At 45.0% G+C, this 16028-nt stretch overlaps 1 protein-coding gene across 2 annotated transcripts in view; it reads right to left on the minus strand.

The window, feature by feature from the left end:
• Positions 1-294: 294 nt before the first annotated feature.
• Positions 295-16028, minus strand: part of APOH (apolipoprotein H) — a 104169-nt gene continuing 88435 nt past the window's right edge. For both annotated transcript variants that reach the window (XM_073571165.1, XM_073571166.1), the window contains one exon: positions 295-622. In XM_073571165.1, the coding sequence (XP_073427266.1) occupies positions 549-622 (74 nt within the window). In that variant the 3' untranslated portion in view covers positions 295-548. The remainder of the gene's footprint in view (positions 623-16028) is intronic.

Here is a 16028-nt window from a genome sequence, read left to right on the forward strand (position 1 = left end):
ATATGTTATTTAAAAAATAGAATGTCCAAGTATTATGCTTGTTTATATAGTGCAATCATATTCCGCAGCGCTTTACAGACATAATCATCACTGTGTCTATTGGGGCTCATAATCTAAATTTCCTATAAATATGTCTTGGCAGTATGGGAGGAAACAGGAGGAAACCCACACTTTATGACGTGGACTGATAACACAGAAGTTTGAGTAAGTGATCAAAAATCATCACACGCAGGAAGTTTTATTTCTGATCGGTTAGGCTTCTACTGTGAAAACATGAATACACGAAAAACAGCACAGACTTAAATCTATTTAATAAAAGTTGCAGTCATTACAAATAAATATCACTCTGTACACATTCTGATAAGCTCAATATTAAAACCATTTAATTGCAGCCTGAGAGCGGCCGTTCTTTCACACCATCATGAAGAATTATTTACCGCCAGATGGAAATGGGTAACTAACGAACAAACACACAATGGCACGCTTCTGTCTTGGTAGCATGAGATTTTGCAATATTTATAGCGACTTCTCCCATTCTTTGAAAGCATTTACAGTTCTTGGCAGGAAGAAATTTCTGAAACAAGGTTCTTGGGGAAAAAAGTGTACTGCACCCAGGTCGGCTCTAAGGAAGATCGAAATAAATATTTTTAGAAAAATGAAGTCTGGAATCAATGTATTTCTTCGCCTGAGGAGGTACGGCTGAGCTGATCCAATCATTCCTCAGCTTTAAGGCCCCTTTCGGCATTTTCAAGTACATAACAGCCCGCAGGGTCAAATTAGCATCATATAGCTTGCAGGCACCTCATGGATGAAGTTCTTCCTAATTAGAGGTGTGCTTATCTTTCAAGTAAAAAATAAACTGTGAGATATAATGTATGAGAGGATTGTAAATCCCATTAATTTCTGAAAATTATTAAAGGGGAACTAAAAATATTCAGGATTGAGAGTCCTCAGTAGTTGATACCTTTTAATCGTTAACTGAAAAGATGGTAACACATTGCAAGCTTTCGAGACTACTCAGGTCTCTTCATCAGGCTAGACTAATACAAAATCTGAAGAGTCACATATTTATGCACAATACAGCCTAGAAAAAATGCAATAGATAAGACAAGTGACGTGAAGCAGAACTATCAATATGGGAGAGGGAGAAACATAAATATAAACATTGGACCAGTTCATAGATAAGGAGTCCGGATGTTTTATGGTCCTCTGATTGGGGTCTAGTTCTGTGTTGTGATGCCCCCACACGGTTTTAAAAGGAAATTCCTTAATTGATGTAAAAAGACATAAATCCATGCGACAAATTCATTCCAGCACTGAGAGTGTCAAAGTTCGTCATAAATTTGTACTCCCAAACTCGTCTCTCTCTCTGAGAATTGAAGTTACCTTTCAATACCAGTAATTTCATATCCACGCTGCTGTGATCAGGGATACAGAAATGTTTTGCCACAGGTAGATCCATTCTTTTTTCTCTTATTGTGTGACGATGAGCATTCATCCTTGTTCTAAGCTTTTGCCCTGTCTCCCCCACATACATACCCCCAGTTGGACATTTAGTACAAATAATTAAGTACACCACATTAGATGTAATGCAGCTGAAAGTACCTGCGATCTTGTAGTCCTGATGTGAGTTGGGGATCTTTATCTTGTCCGTGGTCATTATAAATGGACAGGTTTTACATTTTTTCATTTATAATGACCACGGACAAGATAAAGATCCCCAACTCACATCAGGACTACAAGATCGCAGGTACTTTCAGCTGCATTACATCTAATGTGGTGTACTTAATTATTTGTACTAAATGTCCAACTGGGGGTCTGTATGTGGGGGAGACAGGGCAAAAGCTTAGAACAAGGATGAATGCTCATCGTCACACAATAAGAGAAAAAAGAATGGATCTACCTGTGGCAAAACATTTCTGTATCCCTGATCACAGCAGCGTGGATATGAAATTACTGGTATTGAAAGGTAACTTCAATTCTCAGAGAGAGAGACGAGTTTGGGAGTACAAATTTATGACAACCTTTGACACTCTCAGTGCTGGAATGAATGTGTCGCATGGATTTATGTCTTTTTACATCAATTAAGGAATTTCCTTTTAAAACCTTGTGGGGGCATCACAACACAGAACTAGACCCCAATCAGAGGACCATAAAACATCCGGACTCCTTATCTATGAACTGGTCCAATGTTTATATTTATGTTTCTCCCTCTCCCATATTGATAGTTCTGCTTCACATCACTTGTCTTATCTATTGCATTTTTTCTAGGCTGTATTGTGCATAAATATGTGACTCTTCAGATTTTGTATTAGTCTAGCCTGATGAAGAGACCTGAGTAGTCTCGAAAGCTTGCAATGTGTTACCATCTTTTCAGTTAACGATTAAAAGGTATCAACTACTGAGGACTCTCAATCCTGAATATTTTTCTATCTACTGGCTAACACGGTACAAAGATATACATCTTCCCTGTATCATAAAGGGGAACTGAGAGTTTTATTTGGATCACGGTCCATTCGTCACTCATACAAATTATTTTCCCTTTTGTAGCTATGAGAGTTCTAAGAAACGTTTTACAACCACTTTGCCTTTTCATAGGATATACTAAAATGGAACTTTTATATCAAGACGTTGCAATTCCTTCCTATGTATTCAGTAAGCTCCTGCTGCAAGCAGAGTGACCAATATTGACAGCAGTTGCAGAGGGATTGACTGAATACAACTGCTCATTAAGACATAGGGATGTTTCAAAGGTGATTTCCAGCCTTGGACACCCTCTATGTGCCATGGGAAACCACCCTTGCAGACCTTGTATTATATCACTGGTCCCCAACTTTTTATTACCAAACACACTATGCTGGTACTACCTCATAGCATAATATAGGCAACTAAAAGAAGTTTGCAATGCAACACGCAAATTACTGTGACACACGAGTCACAATAAATCGAAAATCATTAGCATTTTCTACAACTTGCGAGTTACAGGTGACCAAATAAGAGTAGTCACTTTTTCCAGTAGGCTGAAATGTAGCACATTATTTATTTGTATGATGATTGACATGGCCTAACTTTTTTTGAAGCCTCAGCCTTTCAGAGAAACACATTTCATGCTCTACATAAAGAGCCGCCATGCATCTCCGAACTTGAAATATTAATCCCATAGGCAAATATACAGTAGGGCTGCTAGTTTGGGTCAAGATACATTCTACCGGTCTGTGCTATATGGTTCATTTATGGATCTTGAGACATGCTCATTCGATATCAACCACAGGCTTCATTCACATATCCACAAAACTCAGTTGCGGGTTTCCCAACTCAAACTCAACAGCCTCTTCAGCATTTTTGAGACTGTCAAGTTTGGGTCAGAAGCCAGTAGCCAATAAGTGCATTTTGCTCACCTTTGAAAGGGCTATCCAAGACTTTTATTTTTAACTATTGGCCTAAGAACACTTACCGGCAGGTAGATGCTAACTACCTGCCTGTTCTTCCCTGTGACAATCCCTTCTGGCTCAATCGGTGAAGCTCTTTCACTTCTGGCGTGCCCTGTAGACAGATGATCACTGTCGATAACATGCTAAGTGACAGCTGGCTCCCCACTGTTAATGCCTCGTCACACACAGCAAGATCGCTAGCAAGATCACTGATTTTGTGACTCAACAGCGATCTCGCCAGCGAGATCGCTATGTGTGACGGGGATCAGCGACCAGCCCCCCTGTCGGGTATCGCTGATCGTGCACTATCGTCCTGGGCCATTTTTTGATCGTTGCTCTCCCACTGGCCAGCGCGCATTGCTGCGTGTGGCAGTGGGAGCCAACGATCAGCGAGGCTCCCAGCGTTCTAAGCTGGCGCTGGGACCTGGTATCTAAGGTAAATATCAGGTTACTAAGCGGCACGTGTCACTTAGTTACCCGATGTGTACCTTAGAAACCTGCGTGCTCGCAGCTCCCGGCGCAAGCGCGCAAGTTTCTAAGGTACACATCGGGTAACTAAGTGATGCGCGCCGCTTAGTAACCAGATATTTACCTTAGATACCAGCGTCCTCGCTGGTGCTGATCGCTGGTGAAGCTGCCTGTTTGGCAGCTCACCAGCAATCATGTAGCGATGCACCAGCGATCCTGACAAGGTCGTATCGTTGTCGGGATCGCTTGTGCATCTTTAAGTGTAACTGTACCCTTAGACAACGGACAATGCAAACCAGAAGTGAAGGAACTACTCTGTTGACGTGATGTCATTGGAAGCTCAAGAACCGCCAGCAGGAGCGGTCCATCACTGCTCTGAGCTGTTATAGGTTGTCACAGGGTAGAACTGAAAAGTAGTTAGCCACTACCTGCTGATAAGTTCTTAACCCCATAGCCAAAAAAAACAAAGTCTTGGATACCATGTTTAATGCTCAGTTCACCGTTGCTATAAAAATAAGCACACTTTTCATGAAGCCCATCACATGTACATTATGTGTACTGTTATTTTACAATGTACTTACAGTATGTGACCTCACACTTATAGGTTACATTAAATTCAGAATGATATCTCATCTAGAGATAGAGAAAATGTCCTACAGGAGTGAAACAGTAGGTGTTTCTCTTTAGTGATGATTTCTCACTTTGACAAAGCCGAGTTTGACACTTCAACAATGTCATCTCTGCAAGCTGGGCAGAGCACCTCCGGGTCACGGTTGGCATGCGTTCCAGCATACGTTCCACGGTGGAATGCAGGAAGAGATCCGGTGAGGACTTCAGCCGAGTATGGGAATCGTATACATAGGTTCCTCTGTGTGTGTATGTTGGCTGTCCTACTGTAAGCTAGGACTTTAGACCAGAGATTCCTACATGGAGGATTCTGCTAAAATGGACATTGACTTGGAACAGAGCCAGGCGCATGAGAGTAGGCTTGCAAACTGACACCATTTTAGCCCTTACCATACACATAAAAACACATGGCATATACTCTGTGTATTCTAGGGGGGAACACCTGTCTCGGCAACTCCAAAGAAGGATAACAAGAAGTCAGGGAGTGTTAAAAGATATGCTATCTCTAACGGCAATCTACCAGAGACCTGACAGAGACACCTATGTGAACCCTGCACTTCAAAAACTATCAGAGAGGAACAGACTTATCTGTCAGACATGAGGTCCATAATAAGAGAGGAGGTCCAGGTGTCAATTTCCGGGATGGCATACTCTCATACCTCACAATCCGAATCCCAAGGAGGGTCCCATAAGAGACCAAAGGAGACAGAAGTGTCCTCTGAAGACAAAATGTCAGATGAATCTGACCAAGTGGAAGAAGAAGTGTTTACTGGCCCACCAGAGGGAGGGAAGAGGTACCTCTTTTCCTCCGAGGATACGGATGAACTCCTCCGTGCGGTACGAAATACCATGCAGGTGGACGAAACCCCAAAACCCCTCTCCATACCAGACAATATGTTTGAGGGGGTTACGATCCCAAGGAAATATTGTTTTCCTGGTCAACAGCCACATGACTGGTTATTCCGAGAGACTTTAAGCTTTGCCTACCCTTTGAACCAGAGAAAATCAAAACCTGGGAAGACATCTAATAGATATATGTTCTGGTAGCCAAGATTCCTCCAGCTTGAAGGAACTCATGGACCGGAAGAGTGGATGGTCTCCTTTAAAGAACCTGGGAAACCTCGGCAGCAATAATCCGGGCTAACATCGCAGCAACATTGGTGGCTCAATCCATGCACTTATGAGTCAACGACTTAGAGGAAAATTTGAGATCTAAGACTCCCAGGGACACCATCCTAAAATCCCTTCCCCCTCTTGAAACTGGTGACTGGTTTCATGGCTGACATGTCAGCAGAATCAATGCTGCCCGAAGGGCTATCTGGTTAAACACTTGGTCAGGGGACACTCAGTCCAAGAATAAGCTCTGTTCAATTCTCTTCTCGGGCAACAAGGTGTTTGGGCCTCTTCTGGACGATATTCCAGAAAAGGCTTCAGACAAAAAGAAGGGGTTCCCTGAGGAGAAACCAAAGAAATACCTGCCGTTTCATAGGCCCCAACCTATCCAGCAGTCAGGCTATAAGGGGAAAGGTAAAATGGGCAGATGGAGTTACCCCAAGGGCAGTAGGGGAAAGAACTCCATTTTTGGTTCAGTTTCAGGTTCAGGTAGAAAGTGATACCATGAGAGTAGGGCGATGGCTAGGGCGGTTCCTGAGGGGCTGGCAGTAGGTCTCAGAAAATCTATGAATTTTAGAGAGAGTTTCCCACAGCTACAAGTTAGAGTTCATCTATCTACCCCCAGAAAGGTTCATCATAACAAACTCCCGCCTTCAGTCTACTGCGTCCCCCATGTGGACAGATGTCCAGGACTTACTAAAAATCGGAGCAGTGGTCCAGGCCCCCCGAGCATGAAAAGTGCAAGGGCAATTACTCCAGCCTCTTCTCAGTAAAGAAACCCTCAGGAGAGAGCAGGACAATAATAAATTTGAAGCCCTTTAACCAATGGATAAGATACAAGAAATTCAAGATGGAATCCATCAGCTCTACGATTCCTCTTATAAACAGAGATGAGGTGATGTGTACTATAGATTTAAATAACGAGTACTATCACATCCCAGTCCATACTTCCTTCCAAGGGAGGATCCGTCACTACCAGTTCTTGTGTCTTCTCTTTGGCCTAACCTAAGCACCGAGAGTATTCACCAAGCTGGTGGCGGAGGTAGTCGCCTACCTAAGGAAACAGAACATCATCATAGTCCCCTATCTACCTATCTAGATGACTTCCTGATCATTGCCAGCTCCAAGGAACAGCTCCGGGACCATTGCCAGATCTCGATCTCCACGCTTTAGAGACTGGGATGGGTCACAAATTGGGAGAAGTCGGACCTGGTTCCAGAACCCAGGAAGAAATTCTTAGGGGTCCTGCTAGACTCCCAATTAAGAACATCTTTCTTGCCAGATGAAAAACAGCAGGCTTTGATAGATAGAGTTCACTAATTTTCAGGAAGCCGCTGCTCCATCAGGAAAGCCATGAGAATCTTGGGACTAATGACAGCTTGTATCCCTTGCGTACGGTGGAGCCAGTTCCGCTCTCGAGAGCTCCAGGGTGCGGTTTTATCTGCTTGTGTGGCGCCCCTGAGGCTTCAGTCGCCACAGAGGTACTGCACCTTCTCCTAAGGTGTGGTACCCCACCATCCAGGTAGGCTGGGAACTCCCTTTCACATTCCAACACCTGCACCCCAGACACAGGATAGTTCAGCAGGGACCCATCCATGCTCTATGCTGGAAAGGTCATAGGGTGCCTTTTGTGGTCCCTGGCTTCGTAACACGAGAGGTGCTGGGGAGGCGGGTGGAGTTAGATATAAAAGAGAGGGAAGGTGTAGGATTTCGGGTCAGTCTGCAGAAGAGGGCAGGCGGAGTAGGAGAGGAAGTCGCTCAGACAGGAGTGAGGATCCCTGGAAGAGGGATGGAGGAAGGAGTGCTGCAGCTGCCTCAGTGACCTGAGCCAGCTGGCACGGGAAAGGAACAGAAGGAAAGAGACGTAGACTGGAGAACAGATTCCATAAGAGAGATAGAACAGATCGGAACAAAGGAGAATAGGATGGTGGGAAGCAGGTTGAGAAAGAGAGAGAACCCTTCCAGTCCAGAGTGCAAAGGCCGGGGCCCGGTCCCGGAGGTTGATTGGATCTTTATATCCGGCAACAGACACCGGAGGAGTAGTGAGCCACTAACGCCTTACTCCCATCATAGACTTGGGACACACTAGCAATGGAATAGAGAGCTGGGACGCAGAGAGGAGTCCCCGAAGCAGGCTACAGCTGTCTGTCATACAAGTAGAGACTAGGAACACCTAGAGAGAGGCATTCCAGGGTAACTAAGTACTGGAGTGCTTCGCACCTATAGGCGCATTGGAGGAGTCGTTCAGTAAGGTACATATTGGCGGAGTGTGGAGGGGAGAATCCTATCCTGCCTGGGGGTTGGCTGGGGCCCTGACCTGAAGAACACAGTGCGGAGGCAGGCATTTGTGTGAACTGCAAGCAGTGAGTAAAGCTTTGGAACCACATACTCTGGTGTGCTCCAGTTATTCCTGCACTGCTACACCTGGGTACCAGCATCTATACCATTCTGCGCCTCTCCTCATCCATTGCACCTACACTGCCCTGGGACTACAGCTCCACCTGTGGGGAGCTACACCATCTTTGCTGCACCACACCATCAGTCCCAGTGGGTCTGCATGCAGCGTTGGCTCAACATCTTACTTGCCAAACACCACGGGTGGCATCACGAACTATCTAAATAAACTATTACACCATTAACATCACCGCCATTGATATTGCGCGCCCAGGGCCACGGACCGGGTCACCGCTGCTGTGACACATATTGCCCCTGACACCGGCCCGGACCGAGTACCCCGCTGCCCTGGGCGAGCGAGGGCGCCCCACTTGGGACTGATGTCAACTATCGCTGGACACGGTAATGCCCCTATCTCTCCCGGTGAGATAATCCCTACATTGGTGGACCAATATGGAAAATCTCCATGCAGGAGTTCCCTCGATCATCTCCCCGTGTGTCCTGGTCACCACCGAGGCCAGCCAGCTAGGCTGGGGCAGCCACATGGAAGGGGAATATTTCCAAGTAGAATGGAGTCCAGAGATGAGATCCATGTCTTCGAACATCAGGGAATTACAGGGAATTATATGTTGTATGGAAAGTACTACTGCAGGTCCAGTCGATGGTCATAGGCAGGCATATAAAGATCCTGTCTGACATGACGGCGGTGACACTCTTACATCATCAAATGGGACAAAAACATCTTACACTGAAACACCTGGCCAAGAAGATCTTCAGATGGCCAGAAAGGACGGTTGTGTCAGTCTCTGCAGTGCACCTGGAAGGATCCAGGAACCAGGTGGCAGACTTCCTGAGCAGGCAAAGATTATTACCCACAGAGTGGGAGCTGAATGAAGAAGTGTTCGGTAGGCTGGGGGGTGCCGTGAGTGGATCTGTTCGCAGCCATAGAAACTGTGAAGGTCAGAAGATTTTTCTCCCTAAACCACATAGCCGGTTCAGCGGGAGTCAACGCACTGTTCCAGCCATGGGTAGAGGGACTATCTTATGCATTTCCCTCTCTTCCTCTGATTCTGAGGGTGCTCAGAAAAGCGCAAGAAGAAAGGGCGAAGATTGTCTTGGTGGTGCCCTTCTGGCCGAAGAGGAGTTGATTCCCTCTGCTGAGGAAAATGGCAGAAGACCCCATCCTCCTTCTAAGAAGGAAAGACCTCATCCACCAGCGCCCAGTTCTCCACCACAATCCAGACAGTCTTCATCTCTCAGCATGGATTCTGAGAGCCAGGTCCTGAATTCAAGGGGATCGTCTGACGAAGTTATATCTACCCTTCAAGCAAGCAGGAAGCCCGTGACCTCTGCTATATACACAGCTGAAAAAATTAAAGGGAACACTTAAACAACAGACTATAACTCCAAGTAAATCAAACTTCTGTGAAATCAAACTGTCCACTTAGGAAGCAACACTAATTGACAATCAATTTCACATGCTGCTGTGCAAATGGAATAGACAACAGATGGAAATTATTGGCAATTATCAAGACACACTCAATAAAGGAGTGGTTCTGCAGGTGGGGACCACAGACCACATCTTAGTACCAGTGCTTTCTGGCTGATGTTTTGGTCACTTTTGAATGTTGGTTGTGCTTTCACACTCGTGGTAGCATGAGTCGGACTCTACAACCTACACAAGTGGCTCAGGCAGGTAGTGCAGCTCATCCAAGATGGCACATCAATACGAGCTGAGGCAAAAAGGTTTGCTGTCTGTCAGCATGGTGTCCAGAGGCTGGAGGCGCTACCAGGAGACAGGCCAGTACACCAGGAGATGTGGAGGGGGCCGTAGGAGGGCAACAACCCAGCAGCTGGACCGCTACCTCTGCCTTTGTGCAAGGAGGAACAGGAGGAATACTGACAGAGCCCTGCAAAATGACCTCCAGCATGTGCATGTGTCTGCACAAATGGTCAGAAACCGACTCCATGGGGATGGTCTGAGCGCCCGACGTTCACAGGGGGGGTTGGGCTCACAGCCCAACACCGTGCAGGACTCTTGGCATTTGCCACAGAACACCAGGATTGGCAAATTCACCCCTGGCGCTCTGTGCTCTTCATAGATGAAAGCAGGTTCTCACTGAGTACATGTGACAGACGTGACAGAGTCTGGAGACGTTATGGAGAACAATCTGCTGCCTGCAACATCCTTCAGCATGACCGGTTTGGCAGTGAGTCAGTAATGTTGTGGGGTGGCATTTCTTTGGAGGGCCGCACAGCCCTCCTTCTGCTCGCCAGAGGTAACCTGACTGCCATTAGGTACCGAGATGAGATCCTCAGACCCTTTGTGAGACTAAATGCTGGTGCAGTTGGCCCTGAGTTCCTCCTAATGCAGGACAATGCCAGACCTCATGTGGCTGGAGTGTGTCAGCAGTTCCTGCAAGATGAAGTCATTGAAGCTATGGACTTGCCTGCCCGTTCCACAGACCTGAATCGGATTGAGCACATCTGGGACATCATGTCTCACTCCATCCACCAATGTGACTTTGAACCACAGACTGTCCAGGAGTTGGCGGATGCTTTAGTCCAGGTCTGGGAGGAGATCCCTCAGGAGACCATCCGCCGCCTCATCAGAAGCATGCCCAGGCATTGTAGGGAGGTCATACAGGCACGTGGAGGCCACACACACTACCGAGCATCTTTTCCTTGTCATGAGGCATTTCCACTGAAGTTGGATCAGACTGTAATTTGATTTTCCACTTTGATTTTGAGTATCATTCCAAATCTAGACCTCCATGGGATGTTCATTTTGATTTACATTGATAACTGTTATGTTTTATTCTTCTGAACACATTCCACTGTGCAATGAATAAAAATTAGCAACTGGAATATTTCATTCAGAGATATCTAGGATGTGGTATTTTTGTGTTCCCTTTATTTTTTTGAACAGTGTATAATAAAATCTTGAAGTGCTTCTGCATTTATTTCGGTGAATCGTCAGTAGATACATCCCTCCTGGACATCCCCAAGATCCTCGATTTCCTGCAGACAGGTTTCAATAAGGGTCTTAGACCAATTACTTTAAGAGTACAGATCTAGGCCCTTAGCACATTTTTTTGACTCTCCCCTATCCGTCCACCCCTGGATAGCTAGATTCTCTAGAGCCATACAGAGGGTGAAGCCTTCTGTAAGGAAGTCTGCCCCATCTTCATCCTTTCCTTTCTTCCTGTGAAGAGGTTCACTGGGTAGAGGGTCAATCAGCCAGGGTCAGTAAAGTGGGAAGTGTCTCCTGGTTTTCACAGCTTCGGTCTGAGGAGGGATCTCGGCTACATGCTGCAGCTTCCCCCAGGTCACACATTTAGTGATATGCAAGGTGAGAGTTCCAGGGTGAAATGCACTCCCTGGGAAAGGACGTAGGAAGATCTGTCAGTGCGGCGTGTATTCCAGGGTGGAGCACAAGTGATTATGGACGGAGGTGCTGGGGTGTATACCAGAAGACAAGGTAGAATGCTATAAAAGCCTATTGTGGATGAGATTCTGGTGTGCACAATCTGACAATGGATGTTAATCCTAATCATTCAGAGACATCGTCCAAACAATCCCTGGGCATGCTAAGTCATAGTGATTGTCATTAGCTCTAATGTTTTCTTGAGTCAGTTCAGGACGTCTTAGCCCTATTTTTTCCTTTCTTGCTTAACTTTAGGACTGAGGAGCCACTATAGCGTCTGGTTTTCACTCCAGGAAGAAAACCAGAAGATGTGCAAAATGTATTGCTAAACTACCCAAAACACATAAAAAAACAGTTGTGAGATGTTTGGGGGGCTGAGGGCTCAATGGAACAGAGTATTTCCAGTCATTAAACATATTAAGGCCATGATAATGGAAGAGTCGAAAGATGCATAGAACATGCTGGTTATCCCCAGAGATTTCAAAGCCTGTCTCTTCTTTGAACCAGAGGAGGTTAAAAATTGACATTCCATTTGCCATAGTGCAAAAAACTACGACACGCACACCAGAGGCGCAGATGAGCGCAGCAAGATATGATAATCAAGGAGAAACTTCTCTACTTTACCCCTCCAGAGACTAACAGCACCTTTGGACAAGCTCAGCACACCAAGGGCCGTTACTGGGTCGAAACGTTTGGTCGCATTCACAACTTTTCTTATATGCCTAATCTGAGCTTGTGTTTACATGCACTTTTGAAATAAAAAGGATTTGCATTGGACACAAGAGTGTCTGGTGAATTTACCTCACTAGGTGTCCCAGGGGCTCACTACCCCTTCCAACAGCACCTCGCCTCTACCACTGTGTGCACACCAATTCTCCTCCAGTGTGGCAAAAAAGACTTCAACCCCAGTGAAAAATTTTCCTGTCTCTGTGACCTGATGTATAGGAATGCAGAGGGATCGCTAACAAGGGAATGGGAGGCTGCAGCCGCTGTCTTTTAGGGCAATATAGACGGCACCTCGGTGGCTAGGTCTATGAGTTTATGGATTGAAGAATTGAATGCCCAACTGAAATCCAATACTCCTAGATAGATTGTACTAGAGTCCCTTGTTGAAAATGGTGATAGGATTTATGGCATATTCATAGGCCTAATCAGTAAGATTTGCAGCCAGGAGTAATGTCCTTTCCAACTGGGCTATGTGGGCCATCTGGTTAAAGACCTGGTTAGGACATAGCCATTCAAAAAGCAAGCTATTCTCAATTCCCTTTTCAGGGTTACTGTTGTTCGGCCCTATATTAGATGAGATCCTAGAAAGAGTCTGACAGCAAAAAGGGGTTTCCAGAGGAAAGGCCAAGGAGATACTCTTCCTTTCATATGTCTCTTCCCTCCCAGAAACAAGAATTTAAAGGAAAAGGATAACCAGGAAGATGAAGTTACCCAAAGGGAGGTAAGGGTATAGATGCACAGTTCGGTTCAGGTCCAAGCAAAGGGAGATCTTGATGCCAGGTGAATTTAGGGGAGGTTTCGGTTCTTTCTAATAAGATGGCAGGGAATCACAAAAACTTAGTGGATCATTCAGGTCATAGGGGAAGGTTACAAGATAGAATTTATTCAGCTCCCTCCAGAAATATTTTGACAGTCTGTCAGTCTCTATCCCCCCTACAAAGGCTCGAAGGAGATATCAGGGATCTGATATCATCCGGGGCAGTTATTCTGGTACCTCTGTTAGAGGTATACCAATACCAGGGACACTAATATAGTCTCTTTTCTATTAAAAAAAACCCTTGAAGGTATCGTACCATTATAAACCTAAATTCCCTATACCAGTGGGTTAGGTACAGGAAGTTCAGAATGGAGACAATAAGATCTACTATCCCGTTAATAGGAAAGGATTCAGTAATGTGTACCTTGAATCTAAAAGATGCATATTATTAGGTGGCCATCCATCCTTCTTTTCAGCGGTTCCTGAGGATTGCGCTACAACATCAGGGGATAATCCATCATTTTCAATTTCAATGGCTTCCGCCTGGCTTATCCTTGGCCCCTTGGTTATTTACAAAGTTAAGGACAGAGGTTGTAGCTTTTTTGAGTAAGGAAGGGATAATCATCATCCCATACTTGGACGATCTCTTTTTAGTGGTGAATTTAGTGCAACAACTCAACCATCATTCTCAGAAACGATCCTCACCTTAAAAAGCTGGTTTGGTCCATTAATTGGGGATAATCCTATTTAGAGCCAGGTACACAAAATTTGCTTCTGGGGGTTCTTCTCCCACCTCACAACATCCTTTCTGCCCCTCTATAAAACTATACGTCAAGAACAAAAATCCAATCCTTTCAGGGGAAAAAGTGGGTTTTAGTCAGACTTTCAATGAGAATACTGGGTTTAATGACAACCTGCATTCCAAGTGTGCCATGGAGCCAAGCCCACCCAAGAATTCTGCAAAATGCAGTATTAGCCACTAGACAGGAAAATGGTCATATCTTCAGAGGTAAAGACATCTCTGACATGGTGAACGTTTTTAAGAAAACTTCCAAAGAGGCACCCCTCCTTGAATCCTTCGAACTTCTTTATCCAGTTCACAGGAAAGAAGAAAGGCAAAAAGACTTCAAAAGTGACATTGGCCAGATGGATCACATCCACTATTTCCTTGGCAAACAAATCAAAGGCCAAAGCACCGCCTGAAGGTGTCAAGACGAATTCAATGAGAGCGATCTCTGATTCTTGGAGTGAAATGACAGGAGCCTCAGCCGAGCAGATTTGTAGAGTGGTAACCTGGTCTAACTTAAATATCTTTTGTAAACATTACAAGCTGGACATACTATCTGGCCAACAAATGGCTTACGGAAGGAAAGTCCTTCAGCCAGTGGTTGCGCCTGAAAATCCATTAACTTGGTATTTTTTCCTGGTGTACTATCATGAAAGAGATCATGGAAAGTAGGAATTAGTCCTATCGGTAATTGTATTTCCAGGGGTCCATAATGACAGCACCCTTACGTTCCCTCCCCTGAATTCCTTGTTCTTGTGTGCAGTTAACATTTGTGTAAGAGAATTCAATAAATTGAGTTGCATCCATTCTGGTATGGTGATTGGTAAAACAATGAGGGTGAAGTGGAGGGAGAAGTGGTCTTTTAACCACTCCTGAGTTTCCTGTCCCTAGAGGATGAGAAGGACTACCTTCTGGTGTGCTGTCATAATGGACTCTTTGAAATGTAATTACCGATGTTGATGAATTTTGCGTAAAAAAAGGTTTTTTTTCTAATGTCTTACCTTTTTCTTGACTTTTTAGAGAAATGCTGCTTTAAACTTAGGTGTTAAAGATGTGAAAAATATAGATAGATGGAGAGATAAATAATAGATAGAAAGCTAGATAGATTTCTGTGAGATGCTGTATATATTTAGTGCTTTGCATGTATAGCTTACTGTACTTAGATTGACCTAATGAATAAATAAATAAAGATAATGACGTGGGATCCCCCCATTTTTGATAAACAGCCAAGGTAAAGCAGACAGCTGGGGGCTGATATTGTTAGGCTGGGAAGGTGCGAGGTTATTGGGCTCTTCCTAGCCTAAAAATACCACCCCGCAGTTGACCCAGAACTGGCACATCATATATTTAATAATTAATAGACATGTAATATTGATCCACATAGATTAATAATGAGAGAGAGTGGTACAATCATGTCATGTTATATAATTTAATTACTGTCTCATTTGTGGGACCAGAGTCCAACATATAAATTTGGAGACATGGTTGAGGTTTTCTTGATGTTTTATTTTTCTGAGTCCAAATCTGAATGGGATCTAGTGGATCTTAGTGGTGTTTATAATATAACCATTCACACACCAAGATCCAGTATACATCCCAAGTGGGTGTATGGTTATCAAATTTAATTTTATATCAATATACTAAATTAAGTTTAATTTTAATTCACCTTTCCTTTCTGCCTTCCCTTCCTTTGTCTATCCTATCTCTGGTGGGGCCCACTTATGTGAATTGTCCTATGAAATCTGACCTCTTGCTGTTAGTTGTCAAGTCCCCAGTACCTGTCAGTCAGTCCACCTGCCCCATACCTATCTGTACATACTTGCCTGTCTATCTCAGTTTCAGCCACTCCAGTTAACACCTGCCAGCGCTCATGTGTACATCAACCGGTCCAGTCCTCACCTGCTAGTCTCATGTGTACATCAGCTGGTCCAATCCACACCTGTCAGTGCTCATCTGTACATCAGCCGCTCCAGTTTGCACCTGCTAGCGCTCATCTGTACATCAGCCAGTCCAGTCTGCACCAGCCATTGCTCATTGTCATGCCAGCCATGTCTGTTACGCCACATGACCCCTGGAGGAGTGTGCACGCGCACTGAACTATTATGCCCACCATGTCTAGTATGCCGCATAACTCCTGGAGAAGTGTGCATGCACACCGAACTATCATGCCCACCATGTCTGTTATGCCACATGACCCCTGGAGCAGTGTGCACGCGCACCGAATTATCATGCCTGCCATGTCTGGTATGCCGCATGACTCCTGGAGCAGTGTGCACGTGCACTGAACTATCATGCCCG

Source organism: Dendrobates tinctorius, unplaced genomic scaffold (assembly GCF_039654945.1).
Source record: "Dendrobates tinctorius isolate UK_male_01 unplaced genomic scaffold, ASM3965494v1 ptg000028l, whole genome shotgun sequence".
Taxonomy (NCBI): Eukaryota; Metazoa; Chordata; class Amphibia; order Anura; family Dendrobatidae; genus Dendrobates; species Dendrobates tinctorius.